Source organism: Nanorana parkeri, unplaced genomic scaffold (assembly GCF_000935625.1).
Source record: "Nanorana parkeri isolate BGI_ZX_2015 unplaced genomic scaffold, ASM93562v1 scaffold652, whole genome shotgun sequence".
In the NCBI taxonomy this organism is placed as follows: domain Eukaryota; kingdom Metazoa; phylum Chordata; class Amphibia; order Anura; family Dicroglossidae; genus Nanorana; species Nanorana parkeri.
The window spans coordinates 880,235-898,708 of NW_017306920.1; the positions used below are offsets into that span (position 1 = coordinate 880,235).

The window sequence follows — 18,474 nt, forward strand, 5'->3', positions numbered from 1 at the left end:
CATGGACAGGTAAATAATATTCCGTGGACCTTTCATAGTGCAGCCTACAATAACAGTTAAGCTTCCTATTTGCTTTGGAAAAGGACCACTGTTTGCTGTAGTGTCCTGCAAGTTGAAGGCTTGCCGTTACTACTAGAGGCCGGTACTGTAATTAATATAGGTGCAGACTTCCTATATTCTTTTAAAGGACAAGGAAGGTTTTACAGCCATGCAGCAGCAGAGAGCAAGTTTGGGAAGCTACAGCAGGTAAAATGTTTTCCTGGAATGGAATTTTTTTTTTTACATTGTTCATGATCAGATGAAAGTTAATTAGGAAAAACATTTTTTTAATAATTAAAATGGCATGCAAGCCATGAAAAGGGCCAGTAAATAAAATTAGTACAGATCTCATTCTTAAAATGGTAGTCGTCTGGCTCAATACTTTAAGACATTAACCCAGAGCTAATGAAGTTGGAGATATAAATCAGAATTCCTGATCCAAGTACTTGTTCCCAATGGTTGGATCAACCTAACCTTCTCCCAGTCAGCAGCCTTTGTACACACAGTCCTAACTGCAACTGATGAAAAGACCACTTGGTGGTTTGAGCCAGTATCAAGCAAAGCATGTGGTTTTCTGACCAATACAAACAATTCATGCATTTGAGAGATCCGGTGTAGAGACCACTGGCCACAACGTGTGGAGTCAGCCATTTTGTGCTTTGCGGCAGAATACAGCCCATAGTTTTGGTGAGAACAATCTGCATCCACACGTCACCAAGTCCTTTGTTCCTCACTAGTGTGAATACTTTAAAAAAACAGGCTGCCTCTACATACATAGGAGTAATCTGTTCCGAAATTAGCCCAACTATATTTCTTCAGATGCTGTTTTAAAGCCATTAAAGCGCATCTTACCAACTCATTTAAGCATCAAAACAAGACTGTAGAATTTGTTAAAGCCTCATAATCACATTTATACCAACAAACCCCCCCCCCCTCTAATTCTTCCCTATACTATAAAATATCTTCTCCAGATTCCAAAGTTAGGCACATCTTGCATACAATACTGAATTAGTCATAACTATACTGTAATTGATACTTTGAGGATTCAAGAAGCCAGTTGGCTGCCAGTATCCGTCAGATCTGTCTAACATCTTATTACAAAGGCAGCAAACTTCTTGATGCCATGTAGACGTGGCCTACCAGCACCTATTACAAAACTGGAGCTTAAAGAACATGTCCAGCCAGAGCAATGCGCGACAAGTACCTGCTGGTGAGCCAAATCACCCTCAGGTTTCCCATACATCTCATGGTTTAGTACAGAGATGTGTCTGGCAATTTTCCTGGCTCCACACAAGACTTGAAGTGCCCCAACTTTTGTGGTTTCATTCTCCATAAATGAAAAAATAATGGAGACTGAAACTTGAAACTTGCCATGGAAGGAATGCAGAGAATCGATTTGGAAAAAGCCCAAAAAGATACAGAAAGCCAGTAGGCAAGTCAACCCATTAACATCCATACAAAATACATTTTGAGTAGACAGACCTAATGAAGTACATTCCGTTTTTCAGTCCAACATGAATACTGTCCCATGCTTAAAGCAGCAAAGCAAAAGATTAACATGTACCAAACTTAAGCATGTTAAGTGCTGAAATGTCCACGTACATAATGCAATTGTGAAGTACAATCTGAATTCCAGGCTACATAGAACATAATTTCCCAACCAAAATGAAAATATTTTGGTAGAAACATCTATTATATACACAACTGGTAAGTGCCAACATTAGTAGGGCTAAAAAAAGAAATAGTCAATGTCATTGAGAGCTTTGTGGATAAAGTCTACAAGGACAATCAGCAGGGGTGGAATGGATGCAGAGCTACCTAGGATAAGATTCTCAAAAAGGACATCTCCCCAAGAAGCAAATCTTATTGCAGTCATTGACTCAGACAAAAGCTTCAATTGATTTCCAGAACCTCCGACTCTGGGAGGCCAAACTTAGTCTTGTATTTGTCAAAGAGCTTCTGCAGGGAGGTCAGGTACATGCTGTGGTAGAAGTCCACGTCTTTCTGGCACGGCTGTTCCGTTTTGGGGACCGTAATGGGCTCTCCAACTGAAAGGAAGAAAAGGCCGTTAGTCACTTAATCCATTTTAGATCAGAAATACTAAATATTGTGTGAGCTATAGCCCTACAAGTGATGGTCTTAAACCACTCTGAAGTGGTCATTGGTAATCTCTCCTCCTAAAAATCCTAATCATTTGTAATGCTCAATACTCTGAGATCACTGACCCAAAATAAAGGAATGGAGATAAGGTCTTCTGACTTTCCTGATCTGTATGTGTGACTCAGAGCACCAAATCCAAAAGTATAAGCTTAACATTTTGGAAGAAAAAAACGCTAGTCCAGGTTACCCTTGTGAAATCCTAGGCTGTTGACCTCAGCTGTGAGACCACATTGCCAAAGCCTTTAGACATGAGGCCAGCACGAGTGATGCCCCAGGAAAGTATTTTAGCTCTATGGGTATACTAGCTCTATTACCCTATAACCATCCAATTGAACAGTTAGCATTTAAGTACATGTCAATGTATTTTCATGAACTTACCAACGGTGGTGATTGGGTTGGAATATGGAACCAGTCCCCAGCTCTCTGCAGAGAAGAAGCCACAACCATGGAAGACACAAGGGGCAAATCCAACATATTTTTGGAATTTCTTCTGCACCCAGCGGCCCCAGGACCCCTCTTCAAAGACCACCTGCTTATAAGCTTCATTCTCCCCAAATGAGTAGACTGGCACCAGATCGGCACTGTGAATAGACAAGAACCATCATAAGAATTGTACAGGTACTCAAGGTCTGTAGATCACAGAGGTCAGTAGCAACTAGGATACAGCACAGTCTGGCATTTGTATGCATAAAAAGAAATGGGGAATACTAAAAAAACACACACATGTCCCAATCAGGGAAAGACCTTCTCTGCAGGATGTGGATTTTTACTGCCAAACAACCTTAAAGTATTTTAAGTTTTCATTGAGGTGTGTCTTCCCATTAGGGAGAATTGCCCCTCCATTTGTAATGTGAGAATTGTCATGGAGAAAGAAAGCGAGGGCAAAATCCAAAGTTTTAGAGTGGTCTCCTGAACCATAGAGAAGGGGAATCTTACAAAGGGACATCTGTTTTGAGGACAAAAGTCAATGAGGGGAATTCAGTAATGGGAGAAGAGCTTCTACAACGCCTCAAGAGTGAATGAAAAGCAGAAGTTCAGTTTTAAAAATTGTATCAAAAAGGTCCAAGAGCAGAAAGACAATATATTGCAGCTACCAGGCCTGGGATGTGTTGTCTGCATTAGTCCTTTTTTAGGCTTCATTCGCCTTTATTTTTACCAGGTGTTCCTGCCAATAATACTACCTGCCCTATGGTGACAAAGCTCTGTAGCAGTGTTTGACACCTTAGGACAGCGTGTGTGTGCTAGGACTGTAAAATGCCTACCCTTTCCTCAAGAGAAAGGAGGAGGAGTTCTGTAGTCCTAATACATTTCCCTGATTACCTTGTTTGAAACAGAGCGGTACATTGGATTTCGGCCAGGATCAACAGGTATTATTTGCACTCATGGACCAGCTATATTAAAACACATTTAATAGACCAAAAAGGAGCCGATAGATAAGTTATATCAGTAGGGTTTACATTGACTTTAAATGGAGAAGTTAGTGACCTTTCTTATTAGAGAGAAGATAGATGTCTTATGCATTTTGTCTCCTTACCCGTGCTGCAGTGCAATCTTCACAAATCCTTTCCTCTGCTTTAAAGTCACCGCATTTTTCCCAGGCCGGCAGTTCAGGGATTCTGCAGCACCTCCAACCACTATCACCACAGCATTTCCGGTCCCGTTTTTGGAGAGGATGTAGTCTATAGTGTCACGGTTCACTGGGCAAATTCCTGGTGAAAAATGGATCTAATGTATTAAGACATGTTGGTGTTTATGCAAATACCAAGATTCTTTTACATATTACAGCAGAGTGCAGTGGATTATATCCTATCCATTAAAGCTGAACTCCTGGCAGATAAAAAGGTGGCTCTGCATTCATTAAATGTATTTGTTAAATACAAGCAGTGCAAATAACTGAATTTGACTGGGTAGCAGCCTCTTTCAGTCCCTGTACAGTAGACATGTGCACTGCCAAAAAATTTGTTTAGTTTCGTTTTAAATTCGGATTTGTGTTATTTCGTTTTTCGGGATTCCGGTGTGAAAGTCAATTCGGATTCGTTTGCATTCGTTATATCTGGAATTCGGATACATCCGAATTTCCGAAAATTAGTCCGAATTTCAATTCGGAACGAAACGAATCGAATCGCACATGTCTACTGTACAGTAGAGCTCAGAGTAGAAGAGGAAGAAGCAGCAAATCTGTTGTGCTGCAGTGCTCATGTGCCAAGAAATAACAGATAGGAGAGCACAAAGTTAGATGAACTTTTGGTCTGCTGCCTCCCCTACTCACTGCTCAGTTACAGACTGTAGAGACAAGACTTAAGGGTTACAACTGCAACAAAGAAAAATCAGGTCTCCTGCCCTGCCAAACAAGGCTGTCTTCTCCAGGACCTTGGACTAGCCAGTCATACATATCAAAGCTATAGAGTGGCTGGCAAGACTCCCAAGTTACAGTACCCAGAAATACTGAAGCAAAGCCACAGCAGAATAGTCCACGGTTGACCATAATCTTATTTTGAATTCATGATCTAAAGACTGAAGTTAAGCATTACCTCCAGACATCAGGTAGTCTCTAAGCACCGGCATTCGGAAGTTCCCAGCCAGTGTGGCAAGGTATGGCTTTATCCCCGGGAACTTCTTGGACACACCAGTGGCCTCTGTGCCGAAGTTACAAAATGCACCTAGACCCATGATACCATGTGGGTGATAGCCAAAGATGTAGTTGCGGCTGGGAAGCAGATTGTGAGTTTTCACTAGCTGAAAAAAAAAAAAAAGGGTATTAAAATAAAGCGAGAGAAGTCCATATAATACAAGTTGAAGGAACTCAACTATGAGTGATTTAGGGAATATTCCTGGTACATGATCAATAATTAGTGCAGTAGGTATGGATGTGCTTTGCTACCCCTAAGTCATGCCTCATCCAAATGTTAAACCATATTATCATCACCATTATTGGTTGTATAAAAGCGATTTTGAAGGGACACTATCCCACCTAAGTGGCAACTAAATAGCCCTTACACAGACCATGCTATGGTTTCCAACACCCCGTAGTAGCGCCAGTCAAGTCCCAGCGCCAGTCAAGTCCCAGCGCCAGTCAAGTCCCTTCGTTTTCGATAGTGTAAAAGATCGAAAGACCTGGAGTTTTAAATGCTGTCCAAAGCTGGGGAAACTTCCAATCATTTCATGCTCTGACACTACAGGAAGTCAAGAGAATTTCCCCACTGTGGGCCCGATAAAGCACGAGTACAAACGGCTATGCGCACTACACAATAGATTACCTCTAAAGTAGCCACTTTCAGATGCCAAATAAGAATACCGGAAAGAAAAAGCAATAGGAGTTCCAGAAGCAATGGCAGAGCCTCATTAGTATTCTTGGCAGAACGATTCATATAACTGTGTCCTACAACCAAAATATTAAACAAGGAGTGCCTAGAGAACACGTGAGCCAGCCATGTCCAGGTGACAAAGGCCCCTCTTATGGGTCTCTGTATTGAGCATCTGCCAGCCATGCTGTATCTAGGGACAAAGTTCAACACCATAAAATGCTTCAAAACATGATAACTGACAATTACTCAGCTCTGGGAATCTCTTCCTTGTCCTGATAAAAGTGCCACTGCTATTACACCCCAATGAAATACGTTTTTGGCACTGAACTGACTTCACCCATACCAAGAGGATGTATTCAAGATTTGGAAATGCACACACATTGTCAGATCAGACTTTCTACACAAAACAGACCTAGGTGTTGTCTTCACCCCATAAACACTCACAGAAAATCTACCACCTACAGCAGAGCTGCACCCCACTTTTTTTTAAAAATTTGACTCCCGAGTTTAGGTCCCATTCACACCTAGGCGTCATCACTTTCGTGCGAATTAACACACCAAAGCCAATGGCACCACAGCCACACACCCGGCCTGCAGTGCGATCGGACGCGCGGCAAAACACTGCCCGTGTTCCGGTCCAGTGCGAACGGAAAAAAAAAAAAAATGCTGCATGCTCTATTTTTTAGGTTCGCACTGGACCGGGACACGCAATGTTTTGCCACGCATCTAATCTCACTGCGGGCGGGGGGGAACAAAGGAATGAGTTTAGTGTACGATTGCTGTGCGCTCCAGAAGCTACCACTCTGGAACGCACCGCAATTGATGTGAACTGGCCCTCACAAAAAAGGACTGGCATAAACGACCCCACATCAGAATGCCAGATGGGGAAACAAGTGGGGAACATGTGTTCATTGAGCCTTGGTGCCAATCTTCACCAACAGGCTGGTAGATCCAAGCTGTTCTGCAGCTCCTTTGGTATTGAGCATGCAGAAGGGAGTTTCTATCCCATAGTTCCTAGTTTGTATCCTCTTTTGAAACAAAATTCCTCTGATCCTTTGTGCCTCAGTTGTCCTTTTTTATAGTCTGATATACAAAGTATTAGAACTTGTTTTAACTAGCAAAGTGCTATACTACTCTAAACCTTTCATCCAACCTCTAGAATTATGTTTAAGACTTTGAAAAGCCAGTCTAAAAAGGAAAAGCGGTGGTGGAAAAAGCACTTGTGGGTTAAGGCAAATAATGTTGTTTGCAAATGAACTGTTTAACGATTGCATAACTGAGGGCATGGCAGGAGTGTTGTCCATCGCCAACACACTGTGCTAAAGATCTCTCAGGAAGTTGAGGTATGACACCATGCCTTGGCCAAATACACGGGTGTCTGGATCTTATACCAGAGGAGCCCCGTGGAGTTATTACATATTTATATAGCGCCAACAGTTTGCGCATCAAGACAAGATGGTGAGGGCCCTGCCCCTCAGGGCTTACAATCTAAAAGGAGGGGGAAGTGATACATGAGGAGGTAGCTGTGTGGGGAAGAATTGTTTGAGAACGTGATGGTTGAGTGGTTAGGTTGAGGTGGGATAGGCTTCCCTGAAGAGGAGTCTTAAGGGATCGCCTAAAGGCAGTCAAGGTGGGAGATAGATGGACAGGTTGGGGTAAAGAGTTCCAGAGGATGGGAGAGACTCTAGAGAGGTCCTGGAGGCAATGGGAGTTGACAAGGGAGCTGGAAAGCAGGAGGTCTTGGGAAGAGCGTAGTGGACGGTTAGAGTGATACTTTGAGACAAGGTCTGAGATATATCTGGGGGCGGAGTTGTGGACGGCTTTATAAGTGACTGTTAATATTTTGAATTGTATCTTCTGGGCGAGTGGAAGCCAGTGGAGGGATGCAGACACTATTATGGCCACATATGGCAAAAGTGAAAGGTGGATCCAATACAATATACAAAGATTTCTATTTTTCTGTCCACACTACACCCGATTCTTCTTATCTAGAAGACCAAGGCCAAAGCAATTTAAGGAAGCTCTGAATACAGAGACGATCGGATTGAGAGACATCATTTAATGTAAGTCCCTACAGCAGGATTGGGAAGGGGGGGGGAAGTTTGACTTTAATGACACTTTTAAAAGGAGAAAACACCCCAAATGTAATGCCATTTTCTATACCCACACTTTAGGTGTACAAATCTCTTTACTCAAAGCTCAATGTCCAATCATAGTGTGCCGTGTGCAGAAACTGATGCATGCATTACCAGGAATGGTGAAAGGGTTGAATTATTAGTGCAGGAGTAGGCAACCTTGGCACCCAGCTGTTGGACTACAAGTGCCATGAGGCATTGCAAGACTCTGGGAGCCATGTCTGTGACTGTTAGAGGCACTGCGGGAGTGCCAAGGTTGCCTACCTTTTGATTAGTGCTTCCAACATATCACAAGCCATTGACTTACCCGTATAGGGAAGTAGTCTCGAAAGTATCTCCAGACTGGCCAATTCCTGACCCACTTAGATCGTCTGCCACCTGTGAAATCACAGATTTATCGTTTACTGCTGTAGAATGTACAGCAGGGAAATGCAAAAATCTGCACCATACAACAATTAGGGGGTTTATTTATAAAACCTTCACCCAGCCATTCGCTCCGCCCAGTTATAATGACAGATCAGCGTCCGCCAAATGACCCAGGGAAGGTGAACTGTCAAACAAACTACAACTGGGCAGAGCCCAGTTATTCATTGGCTGGGACCTGCTAGACTCTAGCAGGTGACGGCCAATAGGAAACTGTTGGGCGGAGCTAGCTGTGACTGCTAGCTCTGCCCAATTGTTCTGTTTTTTAAAAAATTTAATTTTTTAAATTTTACTATTTACATTTTTCTCTACTATTTTCACTGATTTGCTATTCTGCTCGGTACCTCAGAGGTCCAAGCAGAATAGCCGTGCTGAATGCCAATCGGCGGCATTCGGCTATTCATTCATTGCCGATCGGCCCCTATAAGAATAGGGGCGAATGGCAGCGAGCTGCTAGAGATTCGGCTCAGCCGATCCAGATGTTGGATCAGCTGAGTCCAAGTCCTCCAATTCGGCTCAGCCGAACACGCAGAGCATGTTCGGCTGACCGAAATGCAGCCGAAAACAGCCGTACTGAGCCAGAGTGAATAGCTGAATGTCGTTCGGGTCACTTCACTTCGGCTGGGTTATTCACTCGGCTGCCTCCGGCAGCTTTGTGATTAACCCCACTAGCTTTCCTTTCTCAAATCCTGCCACTTGGTGGCTGCAAGCTGTGCATGTGAAATATATTTAATAGATTCAAATAAAAGCTGTAATACCCATCAAAGCAGACAAGCTTAGATGTGGCATATCAATGTCAGCATGGTCTAAAAGCTTGAGATCCTTTTCTATATAGACATCAATGCAGTTTTTTGTAACAAAGTATCTAGTATAAATAGATGTCAACACAACAATTAAAACAAGACAAAAAACAAAAGTGTATGATTGTCACTTTAATGAGCAATGGAGTTAAACCGCCCCTTCAGTCCCCTTACCTTTGTTGGGAGTATTCCAGTCAAACACCAGCCAGGAGACATACAGGGCAGCAATTAGCCAACAATCAGTGCAGAAAATGTAGATCAGGATCACGGTACATGCAACCCCTGGGAGGACCCAGAACAGGAGAGTCAGGATAAAGTATGCATCTTAAACTACAGAGGCTATTGCTGGTACCACTATTCCCAGGCCCCTAAATCCAGAGAACCTTGTTAAAACTGCTCCCTCCTCCCCCTTTGTTACCAGCTGCCCACAATGCAATCTGCACAAAAAAACCCAAACATCTTTTCCCAAAGTATCTAAACCCAGGAACAAAAATGTTTATATTGCAGATTAAAAGGTGCGTAGATGTGGTATTTGCATTAGCTCTCTTTTCCCCACCCCCAAAAATATCTTCCCCTTTTTTTTCCCCACCAGGTGATCCTGTCAGTAACCCTTCCCATCCTAGGATGACAACACTTTTTGTATATAGAGGAGCAGTGTTGTCACCCAAGGACAGAAGTGTGCTAGACTACAGAACAGCCCCCTCTGCTATTATCCATTATACAACTGGAGGTGGCATAGGAAATTGGGGTTGTTGAACCAGAAAATGAGTGTCACTCGCCTGGCTGTACAGTGTGCTAGATACATACCAAGCAAAACAAATGGCAAACGCACTCATCAAAGCTTGTTACCAGCTTTACAGCAAGGTGCACATGGAAAGGCTTTATACAGTAAAACAGCAAAAAGTTGAATGTACAGAATGGAAAATCCTTTGGCAGGTTAAAACAGTAAGTGTATTTCAGCCGTGTCATTAGCTTTTGCGTGGGGTTCCCATTTTAAAATCCCTTATTCAGCCCCATGAAGCATGAAATGAGATTATTATTAGGTATTGCCTAAACTGTCTTTCTACTGAGCCCTTGTATGCCAACTGAAGTTAGGATTGCAGCAGAATTGCCTCATGGTGGGCTTCAGTAGAAATGAGACCAAGGCATCCAACAAGGGTAGGACGATTACCATCCTACAATACTTTCTATGAAGTTTCACTGCCGGTTCCCTTTTTAAAATCATAACATGTTGAAAGGCGAAACAAGACTTTCAAGGTAGTCTTAGCAGTACACCTTTCCTTGAATGAGGACTACAGTTTCCCACAGTGCTTTTCCGCTACCCTTTAAATGATAGAAGTCTGCACTTCCAGTCTGACCCCACTTCCTTTAGCTCAATACTGTAGATAAAAAGGGGGGGGGAAGGGGAATCTTACCTAGGATGAGGAAGCTGATGACCCATTGCAACACTGAGATGATCTGAAGATGTCTTTCCACCCGAGACTTGGAAAACCAAGGCGTGGACGGCAAGTCTTGAACAGCTGAGAGGAGGCTGGATCCAGTCCCTAGGAGGAAGATGAAACCTCAGTTAAGTACAGCCAATATAAAATTTAATAGGGTGCAGTTTTACACCTTAAAATCCTATAAAGATCAGTCCACCCAAAAGAGAAAAACCACCAAATTTTACCCATCAAGTGAACTTCTCGTGAAGGACCCGAGTGGTGAGAACCCTCTGCCAACATTCGGGGTTCTGTTGCTGCTGTGGGACTGCTGTATGGACATTAGAGTGTGAACCCCTTCAAGGCCAGGGACCAATATGGTGGTTTTGGCTTATTCTTCAGGGCCAGGGACAGATATGGTAGTTCAGGGCCAGGGACACATGTCAATTCAGTGCCATTCTTCAGGGCCAGGGACCAATATGGTAGTTGAGTGCTGTCCGGTCCGTCAGGGCCCAATATGGTAGTTCAATGCTGTCCGTCAGGGCCAAAGATCAATATGGTAGGTCATGGTTGCCCTTCAGGGCCAATATGATTTAATGTGGTCCGTTTTGTGCTATGCATGAGTCGGCACAATAAGAATTGGCAAAAATAATAATTGGATGGCTGTGGGCTATGGTCTCTTACTCATCACTGGTTTTTGCACTCCCATACTGAAGCTAAATATTGAGACCCATTACTGGCAATAAGATACTCAACATCAGCTTGCAGTTGACCTGTTCAAGGGACTTTGTAGAAGGAATTACAATGGGGATGATGGTGTTAGACGGGGGCACGGCTCAGTCATTAAACCAGTAGAAAGGTTTCAAAAAGGAATAAACAGAGTCCCAGACTTCACACATTGGGCTCTGCCTTTTTCAAGCCTCCCTGATCAGCTAAGTCCTGCATAGTTCGGGCACCACCATTTCACTGCCAGACCACCGAGGTTGCTCAGTGGATGGGTAGAATGTGTTAGATAAAACTGGCAGATCAAATGTTCCCACCCCCCCTCCATGTCAAGCAGTGTGTAGGTATGCCCGCTTATAGGTATTGCCTTTCAGAGCAGTGACGTCACTACACGTGTAGTCCATTCGTTCTTCCTGCCGTCCATGTTACTGAATGTCCATACCAGGGTATGAGCACAGATGGGAGGAAGAGTCTGCAGGAGCCAGAACATTGCACCTGCCATCCACTGAGTCAATGCTTTACTGACTCCAATGCAAAATAAATGCACATTTTTTTTAATGAATAAGGTGTGCTTTTATTTTTTTTACTCAAAACATGGACTTCACCTTTAAAGTAACCCATGAGAGAAAATTGGGGGCTGACATTTACAAAGCCAGAACATGAGGGCTAATGAGTCCAAGATCTCAATCGTTCTCCAAAGATTCTTAGCGATGAGATCCTTTATCGCAGGGGGTGTCAAACTCAATCTAATCGTGGGCCACATCAACATTATGGTTGCCCTCAAAAGGTATATGTAAGACTATATAAATGTATCTAATCTTTATATTGCCTCTGCATTCGATTATCACTGGTTTTAGTAATAACCTACTACCCTAGATCTGAAAGTAGAAGTCTAGGAAATGGCCTGGTCGGCCCGATTCGGCCCCTGGGATTTGAGTTTGACACATGTGCTTTATAGAAACCCCCTAGTGTCTGCAGATACATGGAGGGGAATTCATCAAAGCTGACAAAAGTGTTCATTTTCAAAGCTTCACTGAACACAAAAGTACATTGGTTGCCATGGGCAACTGCTCCAGATTCTGTCTGCTCCAGTTTTTGATAAATCCCCCCCTCCATTGCAAATGGGATAGTTGGCATGTAATGCGTACAGACACCAACTGCAGAGTAAAGTCCTTTGGTAGAGTATGGGGCCGGCCTATATGGGCAGTTTGACACTTCAGGTATAAACTTTCTGAAATATTGCCAAATACAAAAAGACATTTTCCTTTTTACTTCATAAATATAACTCGAGCGTCTCAAAATGGTTTCCAATTGGATAGAAGGGGAAATCCCCCGCACACCTTACAGCAATCCAGGCCTAAGTAAACAATGGTGCTTGTAGGGATGAACACGGATGGCACCGGGCAGACTCTTTATGCCCTGATGAAGAGACCGTGCGTGGTCTCGAAACGTTGGCTCTTGTGATTGTGTGACGTCTATGTCCAATAAATGGACATGTTGGATTATTCTACTGAGTGCTGGTGATTCCTCTTACTTCAAATTGGTTTCCGGCGCCAGGGGAAAAAAAAAAAAAAAAAGTTATGATGTCCATGCCACGGGCATGTGAAGTAGTGTTCATTAACCCCACATGTACGGGCACAGCTACAGTAATAGTACACAGAATCCACCACAAAACTAGACCAAAATCCTCCATAATGGTCTTTAGGAGCAACTGCGCAGGAGTGGCCACCACAGAAGAGATTTTCCCTGAAGCATGTAAATAATGTGGAAGGCCGCAGCCTTGGGATGGAAGCAGGATGTCACTAGGGCCTAAGGCAGGAGTGGGCCAACTCTGGTCCTCCAGCTGTTGTGGAACTACAAGTCCCAGAAGGCATTGCAAGACTGACAATTACAGACATGACTCGCAGAGGCATGTTGGAATTTGTAGTTAAAGCACAGCTGGAGGGCCAGAGGTGCCCACCCCAGGTCTAAGGCCTGTGTGACTCCATATTAGGTCTGTTGCCATGGCAGCACCAGCAGGTAGACCAGAAAGACAGTCAAGTGCTCAAAGGTCATTTACCATCACAGAACACGGAGGTGACGCTAGACTTTGACATGTCTGATCTCCGTACAGCAGTGTGTACATTACAAGAACAGTGTGCTTCAGCAAAAGGGTCGTTTGCGTCATTTCAATACAGCTCACACAGCAAGAGTAAACCCGTCTTCTACAACCATCATTACTTGTCTTGCTTTACTTCAGATGAAATAGTAGCATATGTTGTTATGTAAACAAATCAGCAAATAACAGAATTTACTGAAAATGGTAAAGCAAAACAAACGACAAACGCACTCAACAATTTGTTACCAGTTATACAGTAAGGTGCACACGAAATGGGCTTTGAACAGTTGTGTGTCTCTGTACCTTTAAGGAGGTGGGGCGTCCTCCTGACAGGCCTGCACCCAATTTGATATCTTCTGCCCCATGTGCTCCAAGATGGAGACTCTCATAGTTTAGAGTTAGGACCGCACTATAAGAGGTGCCTTGGCGCGGCAGTGCGGCTTACACATCCTTTGCAGAAGAAGTGTATCCAAACCTCTGTCATTGTCCTTAGTGGTGAGACAAGTTGTTTTACATGCTGGTTTGTGAGTGTGCCATGATGCCTTTCTACTGTTTACTGAAAATGGTTCTCTAAAAACTTCACGATATATCAAAGAGGACCACATGACACTAGCCATTGACACCATTACTCCTGTGAAGTTCAGGAAAGACCCAAACCAAGGGGGGGGACCATCGGTTCCTATACTGCAATGAGGGGTTACTCTGCTCAGCCTATATACAAGTGATGTCAATGTGCAGAATTTAGAGCAGGATGGACAAACTCCAGCTGTGGTGAGACTACAAATCCCATGATGCATCTGTCTCTGGGAGTCATGTCAGGCTGTGAGAATTTGGTAATGTCTCATGGGATTTGTAGTTACACAACAGCCAGAGGGGCGGATATCAATAGATGTATAGAGGACCCATACCAAGACAGGTCCCCCAAACCTTCACCACCAGCACCTATTATTTGATGGCCTCCAAAGACCCCAACTGCAGAACTACCCAGACTAACACCGAAATTCCTTGGGCGGGCAGGAAGTTCACTCTACCTCAGACAATCTCCAACTGCTGCCGAGAAGACCCTCCTCCTCAGACCACCGTTCAAGCCCCACCTCACCTTTTTGACCTGTCCAATCAGGTAAGTGACCATGTCCCCAAGACCAAACCCTCTTAGCTTGTCTCCCCTATACACCTAGTCATGTATGCCCTGCGCTTATTTTATTTTATTTTTCGCTTCGGGCCTTCGTTTCTTGTTAAAAAGGAGAACTATGGGGTCAGTGCTTTTGCAATCAGATGGAATAAAGTGCATCGAAAGCCAACACTTCTTAGGATATGGATAGTTTAGGTTGGGGCCCATTATCAACAGCAGTCATAATGCATGCCTGGTAGTGTGCATTTTATATACCCATGCTGCGATACTCTGCATTATTTACATTTTTCTTTTAACATTATTGAAAGTTCACACACGCACACGGCCATTCAACCCCATGCAGGCACACTGCCATTCAACCCCATGCAGGCACACTGCCATTCAACCCCATGCAGGCAGCCGTGTGTTGTAATCCATTGTTGTGCACTGCGTAAAAGTGTAAACATGCTTTATTTTCACACAACGTGCACAAATACATCTCTATTCTGTGAAACGGGCACACAAAACAATTGCATATCAATCTAATGCAACACACTTCGTGTGAACGAGACCTAAGGGTTAAAAACCAGTCAGGCTTTTTTTGCCGTCAAGACTGGCTAAGGAAATTTCCCTCTACTTCCTGTCTCAGCGGCACAACAGGAAACGAGTGGAAATCTGTCAGGTGACAGGAAATTCCCTCTTAAAATTGCACCCTTCAGAATTGGACAACGTATTCTAAATGAGATGCAGCTAAAGAGAATTTAGAATACGGTGTCTAGTTCTGGAGACCTCACTTACACAAAGATATTCACACGATAGAACGAGTCCAGAGAGAAGCAACTCCTCTCCTGGACAGTCACTTATTCTGCCCCATTACCTTTACCACCGTACCTTGGATCTTGGCAGGGATGATTACAGAGAACCATTTAATGTCCTGCGTAACCAAGGCTTTGAGGGGTTAAATAAAAACACGCTTACACTGGCAGGCTACCGAAAGGTTCAATGCTCCCGGTTTGGACTTTATATGAACTTTGATTTTGTGTTCATTTAAGATTGAACTCTAGAAAAGCATTCCATGTTCCTATAAACATTGGATAAAGAAGATGCAGAGCATAGGCCCTGTATAAAGGCTATTACATAGCAGAAGGCACAGAATCTCCATCCTCATCCAAAGAGGACCATTGGTTACAGCATTGGGCTGGATACAGATAAAGAGAACCTCACCTGTCCTCCACAGAGTGCCCCAGGCCTCAGCAACATTATGGCCCCGTTCCGCTGGCCAGTGGAACACCGAGTCAGTGAACCCAGTCACCAAAACCGCAAAGGCTTTACCAGGCTAGGGTTATTTTAACAGTGGTTCATAATCTTTTATTCAGCAGCTTTCATTAAAATAATACCTGGTGAGCCGGCCATGAAGGCCCCTATTCAGGCACTTCCTGTTATAAGGGGACAACTGCCTGCCAGCTGCTTTCTTACATTGTTACTGGTACCCCTGGTGGAGAATAGAAGCGGCCATGTCACACATTAAAGGCATGGTCCATCATGTTCACCAGAAAGTTGGTTTAGAACAAAAATGTTCAGGCAACATTGGGGTGAGTAAATATGGACAGGAAGTGAGATGTGAAGGAGATGGATGAGAGCGGTCATTTACAGAAAGAAAAAAATTATGTGTATGATACACAGTGCCTTATAAAACCAATTGTCATTTATGTAGGGTTTACATCAGCCATTCTCAACCAGGGGTATGTGGAACCCTAGGGTTCCTCCAGAGCAGGATGGGCAACTCCGGCCCTCCAGTTGTTGAACTGCAAGTCCCAAGAGGCATTGCAAGACTAACAGTTAGGGCTTGTTCACACCAAGCACGGAGCGGGTGCAGAGCAGTTACAGACCGGATCAAAACTGCGTCCAATGTATTCCTATGGTATTTTTAGCTCCAGTTCACATCGCAGCGTGCAGTTCCAGAGCAGGTTAAAAAAAACTGCAGCAGGCCCTATTTTACCTGCTCTGGAACGTATCAAAAACGCATGCAAATGCCTGAATGCACTAAAAGCCCATGCTAAACAAAAACAAATTTTTCATTTTACCAAAATGGCCTGGAACGCATCAAAAACACGGCAAAACGCAGCACAACCCACTGCACTGCGTGTGCAGAAACCTGAGCGGATCTGCTCTGCATTTGGTGTGAACAAGGCCTTACAGGCATGACTCTCAGAAGCAGAGGCATTCTGGGATTTGGAGTTAAAGCGCAGCTAGAGGGTTACAGTTGCCCACCCCTGATCTAGACCCAGCTATGGGCTCCTTGAGCTGTGGCTCACTAATCTCCTTTTTGATGGTACCTGCATAGTTCCAGGGACCAACCCCACTTAACAGAATATGCTGTGGGACACCAGTGATGTTTATTAATTTCTAAGGGGTGGCATTCTGACCATCATTGTAAGGATGGGGGGAGTGTTTTCTCACTGACCCACATTGAGATGGTTTTAGCGTAACTTCCCTGAAATCCCAAAACTATTTCAAGGGTTCCACTGGAGTAAATCAATCCTTATAATAGGAATAGGTACAATGTGAAATATAGATCTTTGTACTTCATAAGATACATTTTTGGTGATTTGAGTAATATTGTCTCTAGTTATATAATGTAACCACTAGGGATGCAGCGATACCACTTTAAGACCGAGTACGAGTACCGATACTTTTGATCAAGTACTCACAGATAACAATTACCGATACTTTTTCTTAAAGGGACAGGTCAATTTTTTTCTAAAGCAATACAAACTAATGCTTTAAGGTCACTTTCTTAATATTATGATTCATATGATGACGAGGGAGCATGACGCCGGCTTCCAAACAGTTTTTGGGTCCCCGAACCAGGTCATTTGAATCACGTGCACCCAGAAATTTCTGCTTTGTTTCTGACATGCATTTGTGAAGCATTTCTTAAAGGATCTGGAACATAATATGAATTGTATCTTATGCAGGAATGTAATCTTTGCAGATTTCTCCTATATTGGTGGCAGATGATATGAAGAAAGCACCGAGACCGAAAGTGGCATTGGGCACTTGGACTACACCAGTTGCATAGACTGTACCTCACAACATACCAGTAAGTTTGACCGATTGCCAAGCAAATGATGTGTCTGTGTGCAGGATCCGGTGAGTGTACACAAGCAAGAGACTCAAACCAATGACAGGCCATAAACATGGGTAAACTGACTTGCGTGAGATATATTTGTCCGTGTTATCTCTGATGTGCACAGAAAAACAGAGTGACTGATGACAAAAAGACAAGTGAACGAACAAGGTTTCCCATGATCAAGTTTAAACAACGCCACAACCTCAAAAATAAAATACTTTAAAAAAGGAAACCTCCTGTAGTGAATGCAATGACCGAATGTTCCCTTTCAAAATGCTATTTGCTTGGCTCACATTGAGCCAAAGGCTTTGTTTTATGACAGTTTTTAAACCAGGCAACTAGCATTGTTATAAGGGATCAGTGATAACCACCTCCTGATTTCTCACCAGACTTCCTTTAACAATCAGATTAATTACATAATGAGTTGGGTAGAAACTATTCCACTTAATAGGCGGTTGGTCATTCACTACAAGTTACTAAAAGCAACCAGTTGCCCATCCTCCATGGTTTATGCTTCACCTGGCTTCTTTGCCAGGACCTGCTGGTACTTGTAAGTGCAATGCAGACTTTACTGCAACTGTCCAGCAGCAACTTGCCCTGCAACACAAGCTTCCATGCATGATGCATCCAATCCTTTGCCCAGTGCCATCTCCAATGGAAAAGTCTGCAGACCGGTGACAGAACGCAGGCTGATCCAATAGCACCGATGCAATGGTACAATCTGGAGGCAGATGCTGGGAAGCTCCAGAGCTAATCTTCAAATTCAAGGGAGGTGATAAGGGGCCCCAGCAATAGGCTCTTACCTCGCAGCACCCCGGAGTAGGCAGCTATGATGGTCTTCATGGCGGAGCTGCTGGTGGATTAGCTCAGCAATCAGTCTCCCCTGCAATGTGCAGCACTGAGCCGGGAAAACAGCGCAACACCTCATATATAGACAGTAGAGCACAGCGACATCTAGCGGACACTTTAGGGAAGGACAGAGAGCTGAGGCCAGCTTGGCCAGGTTCCAACTTTGTATTACACATTCAATGCACTCTGAGACTTGTTAATAAATTCAGATTTCATTCAGCTTAGTAATTGTTCTTTTTTTTTTTTTAGATAAAATTGTAAAAACAAAATCAGTATAATG

The 18,474-nt window shown here is 43.6% G+C and overlaps 1 protein-coding gene across 1 annotated transcript; it reads right to left on the minus strand.

Moving 5' to 3' along the window:
• Positions 1-1,831: 1,831 nt before the first annotated feature.
• DGAT2 (diacylglycerol O-acyltransferase 2) lies at positions 1,832-18,234 on the minus strand. Its single transcript, XM_018563316.1, has 8 exons — positions 18,149-18,234; positions 10,278-10,406; positions 9,037-9,144; positions 7,947-8,017; positions 4,731-4,935; positions 3,734-3,908; positions 2,578-2,780; positions 1,832-2,087 (listed from the first exon to the last, which is right to left on the minus strand). The coding sequence occupies exons 1-8, from the start codon at positions 18,186-18,188 to the stop codon at positions 1,933-1,935; spliced, it is 1,086 nt and encodes a 361-aa protein (XP_018418818.1). The 5' UTR covers positions 18,189-18,234; the 3' UTR covers positions 1,832-1,932.
• Positions 18,235-18,474: the final 240 nt, after the last annotated feature.